Source organism: Arachis duranensis, chromosome 8 (genome assembly GCF_000817695.3).
Source record: "Arachis duranensis cultivar V14167 chromosome 8, aradu.V14167.gnm2.J7QH, whole genome shotgun sequence".
Lineage (NCBI taxonomy): Eukaryota > Viridiplantae > Streptophyta > Magnoliopsida > Fabales > Fabaceae > Arachis > Arachis duranensis.
In genome coordinates this window covers 34,615,713-34,631,105 of record NC_029779.3, presented here as the reverse complement: position 1 = coordinate 34,631,105, position 15,393 = coordinate 34,615,713, and the positions used below count along the sequence as shown (strand labels likewise).

Genomic DNA, 15,393 nt, shown 5'->3' with positions numbered 1-15,393 from the left:
TACTAATTATTTTTAATATTTTAATATTAAAAAATTTGAGAGTTTGATTTTAATTATAACTTTGTAAAATATTTATAATAATAAGATATATTTTGTTTAATTTTTTAATAAAATTTAGGGATAAGTATGATTTTGGTCCCCAACATAGAGGCTGAAAATTTATTTCGTCCCCAACCTTTTTTTCGCTCCAAAATGGTCCCCAAGGTTTCAGTTTGTTTTAAAATCATCCTTCGGACGAAAATACCCTTCTCCCTTCACCCCAAAATCAACCAGAACCACCACCACCACCAGAACAGAAACCTACGCCCAACCAGAACCACCACCACCACCACTAGTATCATCATGGTCATCATCATCATCATCAGAACTTTTTCCAAAATCAACCAGAAATTTCCCAAAGAATCCAAAAATTTCACAAAAATACAGAAAAATACCACCATTATCATCATGGTCATCATCATCATCATCACCAGAAAAATCAAGCAACATAAACTTTAAACAATAATCAACAAATTCATCAACAATAATATTCCAATTTCAAATTTCAGCAACAACAATAATATTCCACAACAATTTTTTCAAAGAATCCAGAAATTTCACAAAAAAATCTAGAAGAAGAAGAAGAAGACATAGTGGTGGTGTGGTGGTGCAGGGCGACAGGGCGGCAGCGCGGCAGGACAGCGCTGTCTATTTATTTATTTTATATTTATTTTATTTTATTATTTTTTTAATGAAGGGTAATTTGGTAATAAAAAAATTAGTAAGAAGGACGATTTTAAAACAAACTGAAATCTTAGGGACCATTTTGGAGCGAAAAAAAGGTCGGAGACGAAATAAATTTTTGGCCTCTACGTTGGGGACCAAAATCATACTTATCCCTAAAATTTATTATATAATTTTATATATTATTCCAGGCACGGAAACATACACTAGTAAAAACTAAAATTGTAATTGAAGTTATGCATTCTGTTGGGTTGCATTTGTGGGCCACGAGACTTCTTTATTGTTATCATGAGCTAAGGTGGAGGAGTAGTTTAATAAAAGTGTACACTGGTAATTGTAGCTTTCGCATTTGAGCATAATTTTGTAATTGGTTCATGTGCAAGAGAGTCATACGTACTTGCTAGGGGTGGCAAAGTGGGCTGACCCGTTCTAACCTGGCCCGACCCCGCCTTCTCGTACTATAAACGGGGTGGGTCGGTCCGTCCCGTTAACTAATAAAGTGGGTTCAAAATGCTAGTTCGTCCCATTTTATGATGAATTGGAGGGCTAACCCGCTTGACTTTTTTTTTATGAATTTGTTTTTTTTTAAATAAAATTCATTAAAATTAACCAAAAAATAATAATTAAAAAATTAAATACAAATAAAAAATAGTCAAATTATAATATAATATTTTTCATTAATTTTTTTTAATTTTTAACTTCAATAAAATTGTTCAAAATAATATTTGTCAATAGAATTATCTTTATTTTAAAAAATAAGCCACATAATTTGAGTATATATACAACATTATAAAATAAAATAAATAAAGTTAATAATTAAAAGAAGAATAAAAATAAAAATAAAAAAAAGTGTTTTAAAATTATATTTTTGTAATAGTAATCATTTTTTTATTTAATAAAAAAATAAAAATAAAAATCTTTAGTCCGGCAAGCCGATCCGTCCCGTTCCACCAAAATTCGCAATTTTGGCGGTGCAGGATTGGCAGATTTTTTAAATTTGATGGGTTTCAAATTCTAGCTCGATCCGCCTTTTTAGCGGATTTAGCGGGTTGGCCAGATGAATTCAATCCGTTTTGCCACCCGTAATACTGGCAGCAGTGAAGAAAATTGAGAGAAAGGGTTAGAAATTTGAATGGAGAGAAAGGGTTTGATATTTGAGTTAAATAAAGAAAGAAAAGTAAGGGGTTTGGACTTGGGGGAGTGGGCCGAGAACGGTCAACATGTTGGGGGAAGTAGATGGGAAACGCGAAATGTGTGGGTATTAATAAGGATGGCAATACCACCGGAATTCACGGGTACCCATCCCGTCTTTACCCATTCAAGGGCGGGTAATTACCCACCCCGTACCGGGGCGAGTTTTTAGCGGGACGGATTTTTAGGAGGAGTAGAACGGAATCGGGTTTAGGTAATATCCGTCCCACTATATATATAATATATATAATTTTAATATATAATATGTATAATATATGTAAAATAATTAGTAAATGATTAATAATATTGTATCATATTTTGATTTTTACTTTAATTTATGTTATGTATGTGATGATGGTTATATAAATTTTGAAATTTTATTTTATTTATTAGATTTTAATAATTATAGGAACGGGTAAAGGCGGGACGAATACCCGCAGAGACAGATTAGGGTTAAATATTTTACTACCCGTAATTAGAAATAGAGAAAATTTTATGCGAATTGTTGTACGGTGAAACGGGATCAGATAAAGCAAAAATTCGCTCCTAGGTATCTATGTGTGGGATATGCTTCTATTTTCAAAAGCTAAATTTTATTAACCAATATAGTGCAATATTAAAGAGAGAAAAAGAGTGCGGCAGGTATTTTTCTTCGTCTGTCGCATCAAACATTTTTATTAAGGGAATATGTCTCACTTGAATGGTATTTCATGTATTTTTAAATTATTAAAAATTATTTTTATTAATAATAAAATTAAAATTATTATTATTAGTGTTAGAATAATTTAAAAGTATTTTTGGTGGTTAACCACATTTTAATAATATTAGCTGGCTAAGATTTTACTAACATTTTATTTTGTATATTATTAAGATAAAAATTTAAAATTTATGATTTAGAATATAAATTTTAGTATTTAAAATTTAATTAAAATACTGATCAAACATTAGTAAAAAATAATAAATTTATTAGTTGTGTATCATTATTTGTATATTGTTTTTCAATTTGAAACAAGGTGATAAACATGAATTTTATTTATTTTATTTAGATAAATAAAACTTTTTTTAGTCCCGTCACTACAAGGGAATCGGAAAATAGCGCGGTTTTAAACCGCCGCCAAACGTCGCCTATTAGGGGTGATTATATGATTTTGCGGCGGTTCTCAAGAACCGCTGGCACAACCGCCGCAAAATCTAGGATTAGCGTCGCAATGTTTAGCGGCGGTTTAAAACCGCCGCAATCTGAAAATCTGTAATCCACACGAAATATTCGGCGGTTCGAAACCGCCGCTATTTAATGGCCACGGTTTAAAGACTAATGCGTTTACCGGCGGTTTGAAAACGTCGCGGTTTAACGGCCAATATTTTTTGAAATGTAACCGCTATCTCCTAACCTGAATATTCAAATTTCTAACGGCTAGTTCGCAACCGCCACTATTTTCCAGTTAAATGGCCGCAAAAATACTGTTTTGTACACTGGCAATCCACGTTGTTTTTTATTTCAATGTACATTTTTTTCATTTTTTTAATCGTTCTTAATATTAGTATGTTAAATTATTTAAAATCCCGAAAAATAAATTGCAGGGTAAACGACAATAACAAAATCAATAATTTAATTAATATAATTATCCAAATATCAATAAAGTGTACTCCTTACTAAGAGTTGCATAATCAACAAAATAAAAGTGTATATCTGAAAGAAGAAAAGGTTCTACAATCCTAAGATCTACTTTCTATTCTGTCCCTCCAACGCACTCATCCATGTGGCGACGTCTGATGGCAGCTTCCTACCTTACCCTTGAAGTAGACATATCAAAGCACTCTCCATTGCCTGCATCCTGACCTTCCCAGCTGCTACTTCAACCTCCACTGCCTATCTTTTGGTTTTCTCGGCTGCTACTTCATTCTCCACTACCTGTCTTTTGGTCTTCTCGGCTGCTACTTCATCCTCCACTGCCTTCCTTTTCAATTTCTCTGCTGCCAACTTTGCTTGTAGTTCAAGCAGCACCCTTTGGGTCTCCTCCCTTTCAAAACCATTGCTCAGCTGATGGGAATTCATACCGAAGACTTGACTAGAAGTTGGCCCCAACCCCATTCCACGCACCCTACCCGAGCACTCTTTTTCGAGAGCTTGAGCAAGCGAATCATTCTGGGATAACAGTCTAGAAGATTCATCGCCTTGCTCAATAGCCTCAATTCTTTTCTACACACATAGATAAGCAATTAAGAGCATTTATTAGCTAGTCGCTAACCGCACAAACTTCCAATAAAATTTTAAAAATTAGAACATAGGATAAACTACTTCCCGATTCTGAACACATTACTTACTCCAATAGCGCGAGCTGCATCATGGATATAGGAGCCATCAGTTTTTTTGTGCGTTAAGAGATACAACTCTCCTCTACTAACTATCCTCCCTTGTCGTTCTGACTGTACCAATAATGATGACAAATGTTATAGGGTAGAGGAACAGATAGTTCAAAAACATTCCCAAAATTAGATTACCTCTTCTTCTCCGAGCCTTGCCAAGCTTTTCAATCCACCGGTGTGGGTGTAAAGCTGCTTTGATCGATTCTCGGCATTTTTCTTACACTTCTCCTGTCATGCCATCAAATTAAGAGTTACTAGACACTAGTTTTGACGAACTAAATGTGACATAAATGGACTTTGTCTGTTATGAAACAAAACTATATTACCTGTATCTCTTCGCCGTTGCGATAATCGAGAAACCTTTTCCAATGGTCCGCAGTAATTTTATTTGGGCGGTTTTCAATATTTGCTGCAAGTGAAAGTTCTAGGTCATAGCAGTGATGGTATAATCTGTTCCTCGTTTCCTTCCAAGCCCTTCCTAGCATTTTGAATATTATACCTTTTATAATTTCTCTATTATCTTCTTCAAAATGGAACATTTCCTGTAACATTAAAATTAAGCTGTGAGTATTGTTCAAAGTATGAGTTTAGAATGGTACGAAGAAATAAAAATAACATTTTACTTTTACTATTTCATTATAGACCTTGTCCCTGGAGCGAACCTTTCTCCAGTCCCTCTCGCAGATTGGGAATTTGGTGTAGTCAGATCTTAGCAGTCCCATAACGCTGCTCAGTACACCTGTTTCATCCCCAACTGGTTGCAATGCACTGTTAAACCTGAGTACGACCTTTCTTCCGTTAGGTGGTGTCATAGCTTCCTTCACACTCAGTTTGACCTGTTTGATTGTGCCATCGAATTCTGTAAAACATATTAATTCTTAGTTAGCTACCATTGGAGTCAAGCTACGAATACACTTAGAAAAATAGGGCAATGAAAAGTAGAATTAAATAAGTTCTCTTATACCAATTGTTTTATCATCCCAAAATTCTGTGGCCTTGCGTCCCTTGCGCTTTTGAGCATCCTGTGCAGCCAAAAGGGTATCAACATGTTGGTCAAAAGAATCTACCTCAAAATAATTATGTTAGGTGTACATTAAAATTAGCGATTAAAGCTAGTCATCAATATAAAATATATGTTAAAATATAAATATATATTAAAAATAAATTAAACTATATATATTTATATACAAATATATTAGTAGCTGATTTTGATATACGAATAATATTTTTATATAATAAATTATGTGTGCATATTTATTTTTGTCAATCATTGTATAAAATCTATATTGAGTATTAATCAGGGACGGATTTGAATATATTGTAGCGGGGAAGTGCCCCACTACAATTTAAATTTTTTTTGAGTAGTATGTAATAATAATATTTATTTACCCCATTAAATTATTGAATTTGATCCTACAATAATTTTTTACTCAACTTTTGGTACTTAATAGTCAATTTAAAAATTTCATATTAGATGTTTATTAGAATAATCAATTCTTAATTTAAATAAAATTGGTGTTCTTTCTTAAAAATAAACTCAAAAGATATTTTTTTAAATTAGTTTTAGTTTTTTCTGTAGCAACTATATTAATTAAAAGAATTTTTTTAACCATGAATATCACTGAGAATTGACTTTTGATTATATGTGAAGTAAATTTCTAAATAATTGTTTAGTGATATATATATATAAAGAGAAATATTTTGATTGTATTATTAAAAAAAAGATTACTCAATTTTTTTAAAAAGATGAAACCTAAAAAATAAAATTCTAAATTATATATATTATTATTTAAATTACTATTTTAGTGTTTTAATTTGTAAATTATATATTTTGAAGGCTAATCATATTTTATAATAACAAAATATAATTATAATAATAATTATGCTATATGTACTTAAAAAATAATTACTTGTATAGAATACATATTGAAATATAAAATACACATTGAAAATGAATTAAACAATAAATATATTTATACACAAATACATAATGGTTAATGAACAATTTGATAGCTGGTTTCATGTACATATAATATTTTTATTATAAAAATTATTAGAATTTATCTATCTTGTGTTTTAAAGGCACGTATTAAGATTATAAATTAAGAATATTTTTATTAAAAATTTAAAAAATTTAAGTTTTTAATCTATATATTTTATAGTTATTAAATAAAAAAATTTAAAATCTTTCACTAATGATAAACTTGTCATATGCCTTTAGAACACATATTATCTAAATCTAAATTATTATTATGTTATATATATTTTGCCCCACTATTAAAATTTTTTGAATCCATCAGACCGTCACTGCATTAAATTATATTGATATGTCACTACACCATATCCGGCAAATAGCAACGGTTATATACAGGATTAACAGCAGTTTTTAACCGCTGCCAAATGGATAGTAACGATTGAATTATCCGCTGAAAGATAGCGTGCGGCTAAACCGTTAGCAGTGGTTAATAGCAACTGCTGGAACAACCGCTACTAAATGGTATTTTGTAGCGGTTCTCTCCGCTACAAAATCATAAAAATATGACTGCTTGCAACCACTGCAAAATACTATCCGTTGACTTATTCTATTAAGACATAGCAGCGGATTTAAAACCGCTGCCAAATGTAGAGTTACACTTTTTAAAAAAAACCCAAATTTACACTAAAATATGCCAATTCTTTTATTCTTTATACGTTCTTCCACTCAGTTGCTTTAACTTATTAAAATAACCAACTGCCAATCAAACTACAACACATGAAACAAAACAAAAATATATGCAAAAGTGAATCATATCTTTTATAAGTTCTTTTATAAAAATATATGCAAAAATACATGCAAAAATTCTTTTATGAGTTCTTTTATTCAGTCTTGTTTGTGTGCTTGTTTTTAAACTGAGTTTGCCTATCGCAATTATATTAAGTAATTTTGGTGTAAAAATTAAGAAATTTATGTGTATTTATTAAGAAATTTTGGTGTATTTTTATTCTGAAGTATATACCCATTTTGGTCCTCAAAGAATTTCAGACCAGACACTTTAGTTCCTAACTAAAATTAATTACCCGATTGGTCCCTAATAATTAACTCTGTCAGTCACTTAAGTCCTTTACTCCATCAACTCTAACGGAGGACAAAATAGTCCCTGGCAACTCTAACATGGGACAAAATAGTCACTCATCTCCTTTGTTCGAAAACGATACTGTTCTCTCCCAATTTTCATCATATTTCGCATAACACTAATAGTCTAACACTGTAACTTCAAGCTACACAATGCACACTCTACAACTTCAATGTTCACAAGAAAAAAATTCTCAACTTGTTCTCAACCAATTCATACTCAGAAAACTAATGACTATATCTCTCAACTACTTGTCGTCTTCGATGGATCCCATGAATATAGACAGAAAGTCTGTTTTGTCTAGACCTGTCGTGGTCGTCGCCGTCTCCCTCCTCCTCTGTCCTATCATCTCCATGACCACATTGTCCATCACTCTGATCGCTTCCTTTAGCTTCTTCTCCAAACCAATGTTTAGTAATTGCTTCAGTTTCTATATGAGTGGCAACGGCGACATTGCTCGTTGTACTGATGGCTTGGATGCGAGGTCGAAGCTATCTGCCAACTTAGACTCCGGGAAAGAAGGAATGAAGCACTCAATGTCTATTTGAAATGAGAATTTGCATATAATGTCGAAGGACAATCTTCTCATGATGTCCTAATGTCCAACAATCTATATTGCTTGCCGGAGAGTGGAGAAAGGTGTGCCCTTGGGGTAATTGTGGAACTTGGTCTTGAGGATGTCGTGGATGTTGTCGGGGTTGGAGGAGATGTTATTGAGGACGTGTAAGTGGATGCATCTGGTGGGTGAAGTGCAGAGGAGGTGGATGTACTAGTCATAGAGATTTAGGAAGTGTGTGGTCCATGACATGTTGAGGTAGATGCGTGATAAACTGCTATTTTAAGGTTTATTTTGTATTGAACTGAGTGAATTTTATCCATTATTCTCATACTTATTCATAGAATTCGCATGTTTTACATTTTTCTTCTTAATTTTATGCTATGATTGAAAACATGCTTCTTTGGACTTAAATTTACTAATTTTAGACCTGTCTTAATACCATTCGATGCCGTGATATGTTTGTTAAGTGTTTCCAGGGTTTATAGGGCAGGAATGGTTTAAGGATGGAAAGGAAGCATGCAAAAATGAAAAAATACAAGAAGTTGAGGTTTTGAGAAGCTGGCAGCGATGCGTACGCGTGGGCGACGCGTACGCATGACCAGTGCAGCAGGCGCAGCGACACATACGCGTGGGCAACGCGTACGCGTGACAGAGCATCACGTGCTGCAATTGTAGAAAATGTTGGGGGCAATTTTTGAGCTGCTTTTGACCAAATTTCAGGCCTGAAAATACAGATTAAAGGCTGCAGAGTGAGGCTGGAAGGGGGAATCAAGCATTCACACTTTCATTCATACAATTTTAGGTTTTAGATGTAGTTTTCTAAAGAGAGAGACTCTCTCCTCTCTCTAGGTTTTAGGGTTTCTCTTAGTTTTAGTTTTAATTCTTCTCAAATTCAGATTTCTATTTTACTTTAATTTAGTTTCTCTTCTACATTCTAATATTCTAGCATCTTAGTTTATCTAATTCTTTTGTTGATTTCCTTATCTTAACAATTTAGTGTATGAATTCTCCTTGTTTTCTTTGATTCATATTAATGCAATTTATATTTTCATGTTCATGATTGCTTTCATTAATTTGTTGTTATTATTTTCTCTTACAATTGTTAGTCTTAGATTTCGTTATGTCTTGTTAGTTTTCTATGCTTTTATTTTGTGTCTTCTAAGTGTTTGATAAAATGCTTGGGAGGGTTTTAAATTAGATTTTTGTATTCTTAGCTTGGATTGATTAATTAGAGACTCTTGAGTTGTCAAAGTCTCTTGTTGAATGGTAATTGAAGATTACCGGTTAGCTTTAACTTCACCAAAGCTAGTCTCTCACTATGAGTTGACTAGGACTTGTGAACTCAAGTTATGCACTTGACCTTCCTCCATTAGTTAGAGGTTAACTAAGTGAAGGCAATTTACATTTACCATCACAATCAATGATGATAATGAGGATAGGAATTCCAATTCTCCATCCTTGCTAGGACTTTTCTTAGTTGTTATTTTATTTCCTTATTATTTACATTACTTGTCTCCTATCTCAAAAACCCCAAAAATATTTTTCTATAACCAATTATAAGTACACTTCCCTATAATTCCTTAAGAGACGACCCGAGGTTAAATACTTCGGTTAATTTTATTGGGTTTGCTTAAGTGACAAACAATTTAAATATTGATTGAGGTTTAATTGTCGGTTTAGAACTATACTTGCAACACGATAATTTTGGTGAAAATCTTTACCGATATTTATCCTCCGTCAGTGCGACACGTGTGGCAATTACACTATGGCTTAATCTTGGAGTTAAAGAGGAGGAAGGAAAAGATGGAAAAGAAGACTGTGAAGGTGAAAAAGGAGAGTATGAATGTTAGGGTTATGCGAGATATGATAAAAATTGGGGAAGAAAACATCATTTTTGAATAAAAGGGTAAGGGATCATTTTGTCCCTTGTTAGAGTTGTCAGGGATCATTTTGTTCCCTGTTAGAGTTGTCAGGGACCATTTTGTCTTCCGTTAGAGTTGACGGAGCTAAGGACCTAAGTGACTGACGGAATTAATTGTTAGGAACTAATCGAGTAATTAATTTTAGTTGGAGACTAAAGTGTTTGGTCCAAAATTCTTTGAGGACCAAAATGGGTATATAGTATATACTCTTTATTCTGATAAGTACTGCATAATTCAAAACTCAGCACAACGATGAGGGGTCCAACCCTTCCTTCTTCAAGGTGAGGGATAATATTATCTATAACCCGACCAAAAAGCACATAATTTATCCGATTATTCCTGCACATTAATTTACTAATGAGATGTTGCACATTTTTGTGCTTTTGTAGCAAGGTTTCGGTGTAAAAACTAAGAAACTTATGTGTATTTGTTAAGAAATTTCAATGCATTTCTTCTAATAAGTTTTGTATAATTCAAAACTATTTCTCTTACTCCTCCTCATCTTCTGTTGCTTCTTCTTTTTTATCATCGTCTTTTTTTTATTAATCTTTTCTTTCTTGTTTTAACTTCTCAAATTTCTTCTTGTTTTACTCTTTTTAACAAGAATAAAAACAAAAAAAATATCAAACAAAGAAGAAGAAATACATAATGCTGCAAAATTACTAGGAAGGAGATAAACCTACATTCATTCAACTAAAAGAAAGAAAGAAATAAGAAAAAAAGAAGAAAAAATTACAACATTAAAGAAGACATTTTTATGCTTTTGTAGCAAAGTTTCAATATAAAAACTAAGAAATTTATGTATATTTGTTAATAAATTTCAATGCATCTTTATTCTGATAATTTCTGCCTAATTCAAAACTCTTCTTCTTCCTCCTTCTCATCTTTTGCTGTTTCTTCTTCTTCTTTTTCATTATCATCTTTTTTTTCTTATTAATCTTTTTCTTCTTGTTTTACCTTCTCAAGTTTCTTCTTGTTTTACTCTTTTAACAGGAATAAAAACAAAAAAATCAAATAAAGAAGAAGAAGAAACACATAATACTGCAAAATTACTTGAAACAGGATGAACCTACATTCATTCAATGAAAAGAAAGAAAGAAATAAGGGAAAAAAAAGAAGAAAAAATGCAGTATTAAAGAAGATATTTTTGTGCTTTTGTAGTAAAGTTTTGGTATAAAAACTAAGATATTTATATGTATTTGTTAAGAAATTTCGGTATATTTTTATTCTGATAAGTTTTGCATAATTTAAAAATCTTCTTGTTCATCCTCCTCCTATTCTGCTGCTTCTTCATCATCTTTTTTTTATTTTATTTTCTCATAATTCTTTTTATTTCACTATCTTAAGAGGAATAAAATAAAAAAATAAAAAAATCAATACTGCAAAATTACTAAGAAGAAAAGAAAAAATACAGTAACAACAGGAGCAATAAAAAATGACAATGGAGAAAAAACACGCGAAGAAGAAGAAGGAGGAATGTGAAGAAGAAGAACGAACATCGCGACGACAAAAAATGATATGTTTGTATTAGTGAAGCGCGTGTGTACATGCTGCGTGTAATGAAAGTGATTTTTGTTGAGTTTAGACCAACTTGGTTGGATTTAATTGCCAAAAAAATTTGGATGTATAGCAAGACTGCATCCAAAATCGATTCAATTTGATTATATTTGCTTTGAATTTAATGGGTAACAAGTGTATTAACCCGTGCCATATGCACGTGATAAGATTGAAATTATAATTTTAAATTATTTTGTTAAGATTAATTTAAATTTTAATAATTTGATTAATAAAAATATGATATGTTATGTATTATTTATTTTTTCTTAAGCTAGTGTTAAATATATTAACTCTAAAATAGCTATTAATTGGTTTTAGTAATCTATTTTCTTCGATAAATCAAATATATATATTCAATATGACCATAAATAACTTAATAATACTTAGACCCACCAATAAATTTTTATATATTGTTTTACTGTCAAGTAAGAATATATCAAAATTAGCTCAAAATAAATAATAAATTATTAGAGAATTTTAATGCATAAAATTCTCTAATAAATAATACATAATTTAAATCTACTAAAAAATAACTCCACACTTTTCTTTGATGCCTGCAAAACATATACCTGAAATAATATTATATCAATGTTAGTTACAGTTTTACAATCATCGATCGTATTTATTATACATGACTCCTTCTTAAAAGTTATTCTATACACGTGTGCAGTTAGAAGATAAATTATTGGACTTTATTTTATTTTTCTAAATTATTATAATTATGCATTATTTATTAAATGCTAATTGTAATATTATAATATTATAATATAATTATAATAAAAATATTTTTCTAAAATAAATTTAGAAGAAAGAATAGTACTTTCATTTTGGATGTATAGCAAGACTGCATCCAAAATCGATTCAATTTGATTATATTTGCTTTGAATTTAATGGGTAATTAGATATAATCAAACCAGATCCAATTAAATTTGATTTTAATTGATTCAGATATTGATTCTGAAATTGTCAAATGTAACACCCTCACTATCAGAAGTCACGCTTCCGGCTGCACACTCTGATAGGAAGAAGTATTACGACTACTTTATATACTAAATACTCAAATAGGAGCCTGTGACTCGACACTGTATCACTGATTTCATAGAAAACCGAAAATAAACACTTTATCTTAAGAAAAATACAAACAGGCATAGATTCATATACAAGACTCCTTACATAATAACTCATAATATAATATACATATAAAACATACAATTCCTATCCCTCTTACAAACTTGTATCAACAAGGACGAGAGAAGAAAATAATCTAATTAATACAACACTTATAAACCAAACACAGTATAACTCTTCTTAATGCTTCTTCATCCGGTTCCTGAAAAGGTAAAGCTGAAGGGGGTGAGAACCTAACCACATGGTCTCACCACAGAACTTCAAAGTTGTCATAAGAAGATATTTAATGAGAAAACTGTTTTCAAGCTCAATGATTATCAATGCCTTATGAATCTTTTAAAAACCAATAGAAAAATCGTTCAAAACCTTTTCAAAGAAACAATGTTTAATCTTTCAAGAAATTTGAAACCTTTCCTTTCTTATAAGAAAACCTCAATCAGAAATCAACCACGCAATCAAACAACACAATCATTAGTTCAGCACCAAAATTCATTCTCAAATGTAGCACGTCAGGACAAACACAGGCAAGACAGACAAGAAAAGCACAAGTAGGTAGCAGTTACAGCATATAGTTCAAGTAGCAGTTAAGAACAGTTTAGCAATTAGGCAAACCAAAACAAGTTCAAACCCAAGCAAAGCATACAAATGCATATGATGCATGCCTGTCCTATGACTGATGAGGCTCATCTGTCGGTTATCCAGCCAACCCGACAAGTTTGAATTGTCCTTAGACTGTCCCCTGACGTGCATCCCCAAGAGTCTATGCATAGTTTTTTCTCAAATAATCAATATTGCTCAATGGGGGTAACATTTCCGGGAATTTATATAGTGCCCGGTCACACTTACGTCGTAGGATCAACAGAGTATCGAGTTTTCAACCTGGTACACATGGTGGCAAACCACAGCACTTAATCCAGGGAACCTCGTATCTCAGATATTTCAAATTCATAAGCCACATAAATAATTCATTCATCAATATCTAAGCCATTCTCAATATCATCATCATTCGTCAATCCATATCCCATTTCCAAATTCATTCAAAAATCATATTTCAAATCAATCCTCATCATCCTTCTTTCCGTTAATCAACAATCTCAATTCCAAACATAAATCTTTCTTTTTTAAATAAATCAATCCGAAACAAATAACGTTTAAGAACTAAATCATTTTAAACAATTACTTCAAACAAAACTTCCAGTTTTATAAAATTTCGGCAGTATCTCCTCTAAAACTCGAATTCTGCCACCCTGTTCGGGTCCAACCAAACCAAACCAAACACCTGTTAATCAATCAAATCACTTCCAACAACCATTATCACAACAACAACACTCAACCCAAGGAAATTACAAAATCCAGAATTCAATCAACAAATCCTATAAATCACAATTTAAACCGACTTCAACCAACAGCATCAATCAATAGTTAAGAATTTTCGGTCTTCTCAAACAGTTTCAAACCAAACCATTCCCTCAAACACTTTTCGAATCATTTCCAAAATAGCAAATCATTCTCAATAAATAACCCGTTTTCAAATATCAAGTCTTTTCCAAGTTTATTTTAAAATCAAATTCCAATATCAAATCGGTTTAATATCAAATCAAACTAATGATCTCATTCAACCAAAACAACTCCATTCATTTCATAAGACTCACGAAATCACAAAAAATGTATTTTACGCGTTATTATCGATTTATAACAACCCTGTAATGTAAAATAGATTTAAGAAAAACTCCTACCTTGATTAGCCAAAATCGTGTAATTTAAACGCGACAATCCCCTTTCCTTCCTAATTCGCGGCAGCGTTAATTTTCTTACAGTAATGACAATGGTTGCAGCAGGATTCGAATTTGATGAAATCAAATGCAAGAACAACACTGAAAGTTCAAGGCAACACCGAAACTAAAATGGAATTTAAACCAGAACAAACAAATAAATGAAACCAAGGCAGGTTAGCGTGTAAAAGTGAAACAGAACCAGGGAAAAAGGTTAAACCAGGGTAGTGACACTGGACTTGAATTAGGGCAAGACAATAGAAATTCCAGGGCATTCAGGCGGTGACTGTGGCGGCAGCTATAACCACCACGGCGTAGCCACACAAGCAACAGTGGTGACTGTATAACCTGACGCAAACAACCTCAGTAAACAACTCACAGTAGAACCAACTTAACAGAAAAGAAGATCTGAGGCAAGATTAGAGCTTACCAAACAGACTTAGGCCTCAGTGGCGGTTTCCGGCGGCGACGTGGCGTGGTGCGGCGCGGTGGACGGTGGCGGATCTGCAGTGGTGAAAGGCGATGGAGGCACGGCCGCTCAAACAAAACCTCCTCTGTCGATCTTTCTCTTTCCTCGAGCTTCTCTCCCTTTGAATCTTGCCGGCGGCAACCATGGGAGCTCGGCGACGGCAACAACACGGCGGCGCAGCGTTGTGTAGCGGGTCGCGCTCCTCCTCGCGGCACTGACCCGCGTCTTCTCCTTCCCCTGTTTGTGATTCCAACGGCGGCGGCAAGAACGGGTTCGGCGGTAAGGATCCGACGAAGCTGGCGGTGATGACGCGAGCAGCAGGACGCCAAGGCGGCAGCAAGCTACTTCCTCCCCGACGCTCTCCCTCAAGGCGGCGGCAAGCTACTTCCTCCCCGACGCTCTCCCTCATCAGTGCGACACGGCGGCGCGGCGGCAGTGACGCCCGCCGATGCCGTCCTTCTCCTCTCCCCCTTCTTTCCTTTTCCCACGGTTCCCCACTCCTCTCTTCCTTTTCTTCTTTTCTTTCTTTCTTTAGTTTTTCTGAAGCTGGGTTTTGGGGAAGGTTAGGGAAGAAAGGTTGGTAGCGGTGAAT

At 33.1% G+C, this 15,393-nt stretch overlaps 1 protein-coding gene and 1 long non-coding RNA gene across 4 annotated transcripts; both read right to left on the bottom strand.

Annotated features, from left to right (window-relative positions):
- Positions 1 to 3,784: 3,784 nt before the first annotated feature.
- LOC110274376 (uncharacterized) lies at positions 3,785 to 7,281 on the bottom strand. The gene is made up of 7 exons (XM_021128396.2): positions 7,278 to 7,281; positions 5,246 to 5,344; positions 4,926 to 5,140; positions 4,608 to 4,823; positions 4,417 to 4,509; positions 4,240 to 4,341; positions 3,785 to 4,114 (listed from the first exon to the last, which is right to left on the bottom strand). The coding sequence occupies exons 1-7, from the start codon at positions 7,279 to 7,281 to the stop codon at positions 3,785 to 3,787; spliced, it is 1,059 nt and encodes a 352-aa protein (XP_020984055.2).
- Positions 7,282 to 12,526: 5,245 nt separating this feature from the next.
- On the bottom strand, positions 12,527 to 15,163 carry LOC107462462 (uncharacterized). Of its 3 annotated transcripts, none has more exons than XR_008001973.1 (4): positions 14,763 to 15,163; positions 14,553 to 14,680; positions 14,297 to 14,459; positions 12,527 to 12,762 (listed from the first exon to the last, which is right to left on the bottom strand). It is a non-coding gene; the product is annotated as an uncharacterized LOC107462462 (long non-coding RNA). The 3 variants fall into 3 exon arrangements; XR_001586800.3 differs by having other exon boundaries at positions 14,297 to 14,434; XR_002366790.2 differs by lacking the exon at positions 12,527 to 12,762 and adding an exon at positions 12,770 to 13,439 and having other exon boundaries at positions 14,297 to 14,434.
- Between the last annotated feature and the right edge of the window lie 230 nt (positions 15,164 to 15,393).

Bases quoted from the DNA above. Each gene is read 5' to 3' on its own strand.
- LOC110274376 (XM_021128396.2), bottom strand. The intron at 5,141-5,245 runs GTATAAGAGAAC...TATGTTTTACAG, and splicing joins TTGGGATGATAAAACAATTG to AATTCGATGGCACAATCAAA. The intron at 4,115-4,239 runs GTAAGTAATGTG...CTATGTGTGTAG, and splicing joins ATGCAGCTCGCGCTATTGGA to AAAAGAATTGAGGCTATTGA.